The sequence below is a fragment of the Trichechus manatus genome, unplaced genomic scaffold (assembly GCF_000243295.1).
Source record: "Trichechus manatus latirostris isolate Lorelei unplaced genomic scaffold, TriManLat1.0 scaffold00177, whole genome shotgun sequence".
NCBI classification, from domain to species: domain Eukaryota; kingdom Metazoa; phylum Chordata; class Mammalia; order Sirenia; family Trichechidae; genus Trichechus; species Trichechus manatus.
The window spans coordinates 1568112-1580087 of NW_004444113.1; the positions used below are offsets into that span (position 1 = coordinate 1568112).

Consider the following 11976-nt stretch of genomic DNA (forward strand, 5'->3'; position numbering starts at 1 on the left):
GGAGAAAGCGTGGAGGTTTTCCAGGGAAAGCCCCAGGCTCGCAGGAGCAGGACCACAGCTGTGGTCCACAGGAGAAAAGCGTGCAGGTTTTCCACGGAAAGCCCCAGGCTCACAGGAGCAGGGACCACAGCTGTGGTCCACGGGAGAAAAGCGTACAGGTTTTCCAGGGAAAGCCCAGGCTCTGCAAGTGTAGCAACCATGGACGCGGTCGATTCTCACCGAGCTCTCGAGGGCCTGTTCCGGGATCCACAGGCTGTAGTATCTGTGAAACTCGCAGAGCTGCTGGCACCAGGGTGACCCTGGGGGCAGTAAGCTGTCATAAGCCTGGAGCAGAAGACACAGTGCCAGGGGGTCTCTCTGGGTGTGGAGGAGGTCCGTCAGCACCGCCGTCAGGTACACCACGACACTTGCCCCTGCGAAGGACGAGACGTGAGGTGGGGGGGTTTCTTGGGACCCCCTTCTGTGATTCAACAATCCTTCATCCCAAAATATTCAAGGCCAACTCCACAATTACACTGGAAGGTAGCTGTTACCCCCGCAGATTGTACTACTGTCGTTAGCTGCCATCACGTCAGCCCCGACTTGGGGAAACCCCACGCACAACAGAACAAGCCACTTTCCTGGGCCATCCCCACGATCCACTGTGTGTCCAACCATTGCATCCACAGGGTTTTCACGGACTCCTTTTCAGAAGTAGGTCACCAGGCCTTTCTTCCTAGTCTGTCTTAGTCTGGAAGCTCCACTGAAACCTGTTTAGCATCGTAGCGACACGCAAGCCTCCACTGACAGACGGGTGGTGGCTGCACGTGAGGAGTGCTAGCAGGCTGACGTAGGCCTCTGCTTTTTTAAAACACGTAGCACACAGTCAGACTTCAAGTCTGGGGACCCAGAAGTGGAGATCTGAGCACAGAAAAGGCGAGGCAAAAGCGGCCTGGGTGAAGACAGGCCAGGTGCTCCCAAGCCTTTTCCTTGGCACACAGGCCTTCAGGGCTGGGACCCCATGACTGAGTGGCCTCGCCACAGCAGCCCTGCTGACTGTCCACTCTCTCTTCCCCTTCTGAGGTGACTCTGGAAGCACATGATGCAGCTACAAGATGGAAGCCGCCTGGACTCATGAGCCATCTCCTGGAGGACAGCCACCCAGGGGAGCAACCCACCTGTACTGGACTATGACAAGGCCATGAAACCACTGAAAAGCTGGGCTTATTTGTTACTGCAGCAAAACCTGCACTCTCCCAACTAATCATGGGATCATGGTCTGTGTGAGCAATTCCCTGAACACCCAGCAAATATGAGGGACTCATACTCCTAGCATCAAGAAATCAAAAACAAACACTGGTGTTCTAGCTGGTATCTATGCAGCCATGCAAACTCCTGATTTCAGACTTGTCCCTCAAATAGCCAATTTCCCATCAGCCACCTCAGCCTCCAGATTCCTATCCCTGTACTTGTGGCCCTGCCGGCTGGGTAACAGCCACTTTGCTGGGTCTTAAATCCTGCTTCCCTGAGCTTCCAGCAATTAGCTGCAGAGCTCCTGGAGTCCCCCAACCCCACACAGAGCCAGCCTGTCTGGTGCGGCCAGAACATCCTGACCGTAAACGTGTACCTGCTTCCTTTTCTGTCCCAAGGAGCAGCTTATTCCGGGCTTCCAGGGCTGCGGGGGTCACAGCACTGAAGGGGAACGTGAGGAGGATCATGTCTTCGTTCAACGAGAAGCCGACTTCCTCATCCAAGCCTTCACCGCCCTCCACCAGGACATCCACCATGTCCAGGACATCTGAGACGGAAAGAGGGAAGGAAGCCGAGGTCAGAGCCCCTAAAAGATCCCACTGTAAAGAACCCCCCAGGGGGAGGGGTAAGCTCAAGGGTATTTGCAGAAAGGGAAAAAATAAAAGCTACACTTTTCTTAGAGGGAAATGACCAGTCTCAAGTTCGATCCTACACAGATGAAGACACTGCCTTCACGAAGTCTCAACATCTTAGCCAACAAGACGCAGGTCATTTAGCTGAGAACAGTCAGACCTTGGTCCAGAAGCACCCACCATTCCTCACGGAACAGGATCTGTAACGAGGCAGGACTCCAACCTGCGAGGCGCAGGGGAATCACTGATATCCCCCCGTGGCCTCACGTGACACTGAGACCCAGAGGCTTTCACCTGGACACTCAGCAAACACCCGAGAGGCAGATAGTGGGAGAGTTCACGCAGAGACTCTGGGGCCATCGACTAGATCCGGATCCTGACTCTGCTACTTACCAGCTGTGTTACCTTGGGCAAGTTATTCAACCTCTCTGTGCCTCAGCGGCCTTATCTATCAAGTAAGGATAGTTATAACTTCCCTTGGGGTTGTTTAGGTCCCTGGGTGGCACAAATGGTTTGCTCTCAGCTACTAACAGAAAGACTGGCAGCTCAAATCCACCCAGTGGCGCCACGGAAGAAAGATCTGGTGATCTACTTCTGTAAGATCATAGCCATCGAAAACCCTGTGGAGCAGTTCTACTCTAGCACACGTGGGGTCACTGTGAGTCGGAACTGGCTCAACAGCAATGGGTAGTATTAAGGTAGAGTTGTTTACGAGGTTTACATGAGTTAAGACTCATAAAGAACTCAGAGCAGAGCCCGGCATACAATAAACACCGAACGAACGAAAATAATTCAGCAAATAACTGCTGTACGTGTTTCCCGTTACACCACCAGCCGTTTCCACAACAGGCAGACCTTGTGTCTCAGAGAAATGGAAGGATTCCACTCTGCATGAAGGCAGTCACGCAATTCTCAGTCCCTATTCTGCTGCTGCAGCTCAATCTTGCTGCAGCTCAATCTTCAGACGCCCAAGCCAGGGGCGTAGTGACGGTACCGAGGACCCGGAGCAATCTCTAAGCTGCACCCCACCCCCAACTTAGTGAGGGTACCGAGCACCCGAGGCAATGTCTAAGCTGCACCCCACCCCCAACTTAGTAAGGGTACCGAGCACCAGGGACAATCTCTAAGCTGCACCCCACCCCCAACTTAGTGAGGGTACTGAGCACCCGGGGCAATCTCTAAGCTGCACCCCCTCCCCCCATTTCAAGATGAAGAGGCGCTGAGGGCGGTGACGCAATCAGCAGGAATGCCCACCTCCCTCCCTCTCGTCCAACTCCCTCCCTCAGGCGCCTTTCATATTTGTGGCATTCACGCTCTGTCTGGTGCCCCCTTGGACTTGCATCCAGGACAAGCGTCCCCCAGTGCCACCCCCTGCCTCGCTGGGCCTCTGCCCCAAGCAGCATGAGAGGGAGGGGCGTACCGTCGATGTGGGAGATAGGGATGCTCACGTCATCAGCATCTTGCTTCGTCATGGCGGCTTGCAGGGTGCTGGCTTCTTGGACAGAATCAGATGCTTTGTCTGTGTATGAATACGGATTCGCCACCAAGGTCAACAACACCTGTGCATTAAACAGTCAAGGGCAAAACATTCAGATGGCCCCATGGAGACTCAAGAAAGCCCGAAACGACAGTGGTCAAAATAAAGAGAGACGCTAGGATGTCAACAGTCCTTAATGTTGTCGTTAGGTGCTGTGCGGTCGGCTCTCATTCCTAGAGACAGTGCAGGACAGAGCTGCCCCACAGGGTTTCCAAGCCAAGCTCTTAACCACTGTGCCACCAGGGCTCCGTAAGAGCAATAATTTTACTTCAAAGCTTTTTTTTTTTTTAACTTCGTGTTGTGAAACTTAAAACAAAAAACTCTTTTAGTATCACGTTTGTTGTTGTCAGGTGCTGTCAGGTCAATTCCAACTCACAGCGACCCCATGTAACGGAGTTGGACTGCCCACAGGGTTTCCCAGGCTGCCACCTTTACGGGAGCAGACCGTCAGGTCTTTTCTCCTGTGCAGCTGCTAGGTGGGTTTGAACCACCGACCTCCCAGTTAACAGCCAAGCACTTTAACTGCTGTGCCACTGGGGTTCCTTGTATCACGTTTGGTATACCACTATTCCCTTGTGTAAAAACCCATTCCCAAAAGGAAGTTAGCATACAGTCAATTGTTCCCATTTTACAGATTCTAAAACTGAGCAGATCCTGAAGGCTCAGCGAGAAGAGGGTAGTCAGTCACTGATGCACCAAGAACACCCAGTGACGCCGAGGATAACGAGTCCCATCACCCTCTCGACAGGCACGCGCTTACGCTTTCCAAGAACTGAATCACGGCCTCCCTCTCCTCCTCCGCGGTGCTGTCCAGGTGCTCCAGCCACAGCGCCAGCTCCTTCCAGGTGTGCTCAAATACCCCGGTGTCGCGTAGAATCTGTCAGCAAGCAGAGGCTCGGTGGGAGAGTTGGGTGGCGCCTCTGTCCCGTGGGCGCTGGCATTGCGTGATCATGCTCCAGCACCAGAGACCCAAGGAGCACACATGCAAAAAAAACCCAAGCCCGTTGCCATCGATTCCGACTCATAGCGACCCTGTAGGACAGAGCAGAACTGCCCCATGGGGTTTCCAAGGAGCAGCTGGTGGATTCCAACTGCCGACCTTTTAGTTAGCATAGCAGCCGAGCTCTTAACCCCTGTGCCACCAGGGCTCCAAAGAGCACAAAGTGGGTGAAATTCTCACTCAAAGTCAAGTTTTACTCTAAATGTTATTCTTTCAAAATAAAATTCTCATCATTGAGGAAAATGAGGAAAAGAGTAAAGATCATTCTGTGCCCTACCAAAGACACCGTAATCCCACCTTCTGCTTCTCGGTCCTTCTCATTTCCTAAGTAACAAAAAGGGGAGACACCCTGCTGATACCCTGGGGTCTGACTTTCTTCCTCGATCCTCATGCTCAGGAAAGCACGCGTGACTCTGACCCTGCACAGCTGCTCAACCCTCAGCTTGTATGACATTCTCCGAGATAACAAACCAGTCACGTCACATCATCTCAACATGGTGCCTCAAGAGGCAGAACTTGATCAAGAAGCACCCACTGTTTGTAGCAGAAGAGAATTTGTTACTATCCTGCACTTAAATGTGCTGAGAGAGTGTGTGTGAATGACTGACAAGCCCATGTGGTTTGATTACAGAGACTCTGGGCTAAGGAGGCCTTCTGGCGCGGGGCCCCACGACACAGCACACCAAGGGCGAACCTGATTGTGCCAAATCGCACCCATATGCAGCACAAGAAGGACCAAAAAACAGCCGCCATCAAGTTGATTCTGATGCATGGTGACCCCACGTAGGTCAGAGGAGAACTCTGCTATACAGGTTTTCAATGGCTGACGGCAGTGGGCTGGTGATCTCTTAAGGATAAATTGCCAGGCCTTTCTTCCTAGGCACCTCTGGGCCATTATGAACCACCAACCATCCAGTTAGTAGCCAAGTGCTTAACCGTTTGCGCCACCCAGGGGCTTCCACTTGTAGTTGGTGATCATGGAATCTGGCCAGCGCTAAGCTCACACCTGCACTACCTGTAAAGAAATGGCAACCTGGGGAGGCCGAGGCCTAGACGTTCATTCTCCAAGCAGCTCAGGCGGGGAGATCAAAGGGCTGCAGGATTATCGGCACTTCAAAGAGAGGTCAACACTTGGCACCATAAACACAGTGACCCTGGTTTGTGCTGCACGGCAGAAGGGAGGAACCAGATTCCCTGCCGCTACAGCAAGACCTGAGCTACGTGTCCTGGGAAACCCGAGCGTCGGGTATGAGGAGGAAGAGGAGTGACAAAGTGCTCGCTCTCTTCACTGGCCTCGACCGGACCCTGTGCCATGGATACGGACGAGGTCACAAAGGCTGACGGCCCCCGAGAAGGCAGAGAGTCTGCAGATGAGGGAGAGGGAGAGCCCACTAGACAGCGGCCCAGGAGAGCTGGAAACCTGGTATCCACCGAGCCTACAGAGCACCAGACACAGCCTGCTGCCTGACTACATTCACCTTCTCTGCAACCCTGTGGTTTTATTATCCCCATTCACCAGGGGAAAACTGAGCTCAGAGAGGCCAAGTAACTTGTCCAGAGCCACCCAGGACGTGGGAGAACCAGAATCCAAATCTAGAAGCAGACTTCAGAGCCTGCGTTTTCTCCACTGCACCATGCTGCCTCTCAGGACTTGTGCTGAGTTTAAGACACAGAAATTAAAAGTTGCTGTAATATCTATTTCTAAATTTACGTAGTCCTGATACATCCTTAATTCAATGACTGTCTACTAAGCACCTACTACCAGGACAATGTGGAAAATACTTCACAGACTGAGAGTCTGGCAGAAAACGCTCACCTTCGTGATCAGGAGTTTGGTGGATGACTTGAGCTGTGAATGGCTACTGGTCACGAACATTTTCATCAACAAGTAAAACACGGATCTTTCTCCTCCAACGATTTCTGCATCTGGGCCTTCCTACGGTTTAAAAAACAGGACGTGAGAAAAATAAGGGGGTTATGACTTTCTGGACACACATGTACTAGATGCCTGGCAGGGTGCCAGGCCCTTTCCCTCATCTCGTTTTAACTCACGACTCAACATGGCTTCTGTTACTCTGAGAGCAGGTACCTCACCCAAACCCCCAGCGACAGCAGCTGGAGTACCGATGGAGAGGGTGACAACAGGAAGCACGTGCAGCCTCCACCACTACAGAACCTCACTCCCCACGACAATCTTGTCAGGAGGGTACAACGCGGCCCCTATTTTACGCATGTGGAAACTGAGGCACAGAGAGGGTAACTCACTTGCCCACAGTTACCAGGCTGTCTGTTGGCACAGCTTGGGGAGAAACCCTGGGGGTCTTGGAGCGGATGCTGTCCTGTGTGGTAGGGGGTGGGGAGAGAAGAGGCCCCAGGGCTCCTCAAAGGCTGCTCTCGGTCCACTTTATCAGGACGCCAAAACCCGCTGCTGTCGAGTCGATTCCGACCCATAGCGACCCTACAGAACAGAGTAGAACTGCCCCATAGGGTTTCCGAGGAGCAGCTGGTGGATTCCAAGTGCCGACCTTTTGGTTAGCAGCCAAGCTCTTAACCACTGCGCCACAAGGGCTCCATTAGGATGCCAATCCTAACATAACTTATCCTCATAAAAAAGGCCTCCGAACACACGTCTCAGAGAAGTACACGGAACTCCAGACCCCCAACCCAAAGTCCGTCCGTCTGCCTTACTGCAGTGGCCCTGCGGTCCCTGCAGTCAGGAGGCCCAGAGCACTGCACAGCTGCAGGGTTAACGTGGCCCAGCGGGCCAAGTCGGCAGCTGTCATCTTATAAGTATAAGGTGGCGCGTGGGATCAACCACTGTTCTCATAACCGTTCCTTCAAATTAAGAGGTCTTCTGTCCCTAGGGGGGCGTGAACAGTTGATGCACTCAGCTGCTAACCCAAAGGTTGGCATTTCAAACCTACCCAGGGTTGTCTTGGAAGACAGCCCTGGCAACTGACTTTCAGAAAATCAGCTATTAAAAATCCTGGACTAGGAGCTCTCAGTGCAGGGACCTCTATTGGGTCTTCTTTGTTGGTGGCATGAGGTCCCTCTCCTCTCTACTCATTTCTTTTATATCTCAAAAGAGACTAACAACCTAATCTTGTAGACTGAGTCCTGCCTCGTTAACATAACTGCCTCTAATCCTGCCTCATTAACATCACACAGGTAGGATTTACAATACATAAGAAAATCATGTCAGATGACAAAATGGTAGACAACCACACAATACTGGCAACTGTGGCCTAGCCAAATTGACATGTATTTTGGGGGACACGATTCAATCCATGACACTTCCTAATCCCATTAACAACACTAACTTTTCAATAAGGACACGCTAACCAGAGTCCACTCCGACCCTTGGTGACTGGGCCCCCACGTGTGTCAGAGCAGAACTGTGCTCCACAGGGTTTTCAACAGCTGATTTTTCAGAAGCAGATCATCAGGTCTTTCTTCCAAGGCACTTCTGAGTGGACCTGAACCTCCAACCTTTCAGTTAACAGCTGAGTGCATTAACCGTTGGTATCACCCAGTGATTCCAAGGGCATGCTAAGCACCTTATGTTTACAAAAGCAAACAAATCCGCAGGCTTTCTGGTTTACCACTCAGAGCCTGGCCACTGCTCCATACGAGTCTCCCTAAAAGAAAAGCCATAACCTCCTCCTCTGTCCCCCCAACAATGTCAGGGATCTAACGCAGTTAGAACTTCCCAGGACAAAAACTCAACAAGCCCGGCCCATGAGCCCAGGGCAGAAGACTGGAGACCAGCATCTCCCGCCTACCTGTGCCTTCAGCCACAGGAACTTGCTAGCGGGTAGCTCCAGGGCCACCTTCAGAATGTGGTACTGCAGGACAGGAGGGACCTCGTCACGAGCGCCCTGCTCTGACATGACGCCTGGGGATGAAAAGAGGAAAGCAGACAAGTCAGGCGAAGGTGGGGGTCCCAGGAACGGCCGCCGCTGGGCCCACGGCCCACTAAGAAATCCACATCTGAAAATCGAAAGGTGGGATGTCCTGAAACTCACCTGCACACAGCCATGCCCAGTCCTCCGCCCAGGCGCGCCCGCTCCTCTGCTCCTCACCCGAAGCGCCTTCCTTCCCCAAAACCAAACCAAACCAGCCGCCATCGAGTCAATTCTGACTCATAACCACCCTGTGTGTGCAGAGCAGATCTGCTCCATTGGGTTGTCAACGGCTGTGACCTTTCAGAAGCAGATCACCAGGTCTTTCTTCCAAGGTGCTTCCGGGTGGGTTCAAACCGCCAACCTTTTAGTTAGTAGTTAAGGGGTTAATCGTTTGTGCCAACCGAGGAGTCCCTCTCAAGGTCTCCCCAAATCCTTCAATAAAGACCCCAAATTCCACTTGCCAGTGAAACACATCCCTGCCCGCGGCCCACAGTGACCTCTTCCTACAGCCAGGATCGCCCACTCTACACCACGTTACCCTCGAGACACAGCTCCCTGTTAGTACCACCCACCGCTGTGCCTTCCTCCCGGACTGCAGGGTATGGGGGCAGAGACCACGGCCCCCAGGCCTCAGGCTCAGTCCTCCACCGTCTGGTCTGGCCTCCAGATTCTCCTGCTTGGGGAGGACACAGCCTCTCACCGCAAACGGGCCCCGTTCTAGTAAACATCATGTTCTCACAGCAAGAGAACTTTTCACCTTCAAATGATTAAAACGTTAATCACAGGTTTTGGAAAGGGCTGTTTCAATAGTGTGTATACGTTCCAAGAACGGTATCTCTGCCAAGTGTTCTTCCATAAGCCCAATTATACTTTTTTTAAACAAGATTCACCGTCAAGCAAGCATGGCCAGACAACTTGATGTCACTCCGACAAGATGTGGCCTGAACCCAACTCACTGGGGTAAATAGGAGATAAGCAGGTTAGAAATGCATCTATGTGAACAGGTTACTTCTTCTAAGGGCCCCCTGCTTCTGCTCCATTCCTATAATCCCAGCTCCTCTGGATGATCTGATTTGCGGATGGTCTGCAGCAGGTAACTGAGGCCTGGCTGGCTGGCTTCACCTTCTCCGCCCTCACTGCTGCTAAGTGCTCTCCTGGTATTACTTTAGAAAGACCGGCTACTTTAAAAATACTGTCATTAATTGCCGTTGAGTTGATTCCGACTCGTGGCAACCCCACGTGTGTCAGAGTAGAACTGTGCTTCACAGGGTTTTCAAGGCTGAGACCTTTCAGAAGCAGATCACCAGGCCTGTCTTCCGAGGCACCTCTGAGTGGGTTTGAACCAATCCTTAGAATAGCAGTTAAGCGCTGAACTGTGCCACTCGGGGACTCCATTTTACAAATACTGGTCCAAATAAAAACAACCAGGCTGGTGGGTCACGAAGCCAGCAGACTGCCCGCCGGCCCTCCTGGTCTTCAGCTGCGGACTCTGCACTGTTTCGTCAGCGCTTCCCTCAATCTCGCCAGCAGACACGACCCCTGAGACATACCTTTCAGAAGCTTACTGAAGTCAAAGTTGTACTGCATGACCATGTGGGGGACAACCTTCTGGTACAGGCAGATGACCTGCAGCAGGACGGCCTTCAAAAGAAGGGTTTCCGCATCATCTGGAACAAACCAAAACAGCTGCGTTGATTTAGAAACACACGTGTTCCTTTTCCATGGTCAGCCACCGGTAAGCAGCCAACCGTACGTGAGACCACATCCCAGTCAACTGCACACTGAAACCGGAGGAGTGTCCAGACTGTGATCCCTGGCTGCATCAGAGACGGCCTGCACACAGATCCCCAGCGCACTGAGGGGTCAATGTGGTTAAAAAAAAAAACTATGTCCCAACTGCCTGGGTTTGAATCCCCGTCTCATGCTGTGACCTTGGACAGGTGCCCCGTCACTCCATGCGTAGTGTCTTCACCTGAACAGCAGGGACGGCAGCATTGCCAACCCTTACAGGGCTGTCGCAGGGTTAGGTGATGTGACGTACGTGAGGCACGGAAGCCACAGCTTGGCCAGTGACGAGGTCTAAGTCAGTATTTGCTATCACTGCATTTTATTATGAGGATGGCTGTGTAGTCCATCTTGTGGACTGAAAGAAAGGCCCCACATTAAGGCCAGAGCATGCAACGTACATGTTTCCAGTCCTCAGAGAGACACACTGCTTGGGCACATTTCTAATACAGATTAGACTTAATCTACTGATTCCATGCTAACCCTTCTCCCAAGGGGAGAATGTCCCTGTCATGGATTGAACTGTGTCCCCCAAAAATAAGTGTCAACTTAGCTAAGCCAGGATTCTCAGTACTGCATGGCTGTTCTCGATTCTGTAATATGTTGTAAATCCTAGTCTCTATGTCTGTGGTTATGGTCCCATTTGGGAGTGAGCTGTCTGTTATGTTAATGAGGCAGGATTAGGTCATGTTAATGAGCATTAGGGTGGGATACAACACCCTTACTCAGGTCATAGCCCTGATTAGACATAAGGGCACTTTCCCTGGGGTGTGGCCTGTTATCACCTTTTATCTTACAAAAAATAAAAACAGAGAGAAGCAAGCAAAGAGAGAGGGACCTCACTAACACCAAGAAAGATGAGTTGGGAGCAGAGCGCGTCCTTTGGACCCGGGGACGCTGCGCTGAGAACCTCCTAAACCAGGGGAAGATTGGTGCCCAGACACATGGAGATCTCTAGGAGGGCTGGGCCCGAGATGCTGAAAGGAGACAAGGACCTTCCCCCAGAGCTGACAGAGAAAGACGGCCTTCCCCTAAAGCCGGCGCCGATTTTGGAAGTATAACCTCCTAAACTGTGGAAAAATAAATTTGTTTGTTAAAGCCATCTACTTGTGGTATTTCTGCTATAGCAGCACTAGATAACTAAGACAGTCCCCAAGCAAAAAAGCACACAGGATTGCCTTCACAGGCAGAGAGGCCTTCAATCCAGAACTGGACCCTGTAGACAGGAGCCGTGCGGGGTTGCCTGTGTCAGCCCTGTCTCTCTGGCATACAGCCGCTGCCCCACGAGGCCCTCACCGCTCTGGGGAACTGCGCCGGGAGGTGGAGTCACGTCACCCTTCTTCTTTCCTTTCTCATCATCCTGCTTGGTGTCCTGTTTTCTAAGTGACTGCCAGACCCACACAATAGTGTTCAGGTCTGGTAAAATCTAAAAGGGAAAACAAAGAAACAAAAAATCAGTCACATTAAACAACGAACAGAAGCAAATGAACTGAACACATGCTGACAAGCCGCAGAAATCAGAGGGTGGAGGCACAAATATGAGTATTTGAGCGTGTGAGACAGAAAGCCTGTGTGTGAAAAAGTCCTCATGTGAGTGAGTGACTGTGTGTGAGAAAGTCTGTATGAGTGAACATGTGAGTTTGTGTGAGAAAGTTTGTGTGTGACTGAGTGTGTGAGAAAATCTGTATAAGTGAGCGTATAAGTTTGTGTGAGAAAGTGTGTGTGTGACTGAGTGTGTGAGAAAATCTGTATGAGTGAGCGTATAAGTTTGTGTGAGAAAGTCTGTGTGTGACTGAGTGTGTGAGAAAATCTGTATGAGTGAGCGTATGAGTTTGTGTGAGAAAGTCTGTGTGTGACTGAGTGTGTGAGAAAACCTGTATGAGTGAG

The 11976-nt window shown here is 51.7% G+C and overlaps 1 protein-coding gene across 1 annotated transcript in view; it reads right to left on the minus strand.

Annotated features, from left to right (window-relative positions):
• Positions 1 to 11976, minus strand: part of URB1 (URB1 ribosome biogenesis homolog) — an 85910-nt gene that overhangs the window by 47074 nt on the left and 26860 nt on the right. Inside the window, exons 12-19 of the mRNA XM_023741298.1 lie at positions 11386 to 11515; positions 9855 to 9971; positions 8182 to 8294; positions 6216 to 6335; positions 4160 to 4276; positions 3283 to 3421; positions 1439 to 1777; positions 220 to 413 (exon numbers count right to left, since the gene is read on the minus strand). Of these exons, the coding sequence (XP_023597066.1) occupies positions 220 to 413; positions 1439 to 1777; positions 3283 to 3421; positions 4160 to 4276; positions 6216 to 6335; positions 8182 to 8294; positions 9855 to 9971; positions 11386 to 11515 (1269 nt within the window). The remainder of the gene's footprint in view (positions 1 to 219; positions 414 to 1438; positions 1778 to 3282; positions 3422 to 4159; positions 4277 to 6215; positions 6336 to 8181; positions 8295 to 9854; positions 9972 to 11385; positions 11516 to 11976) is intronic.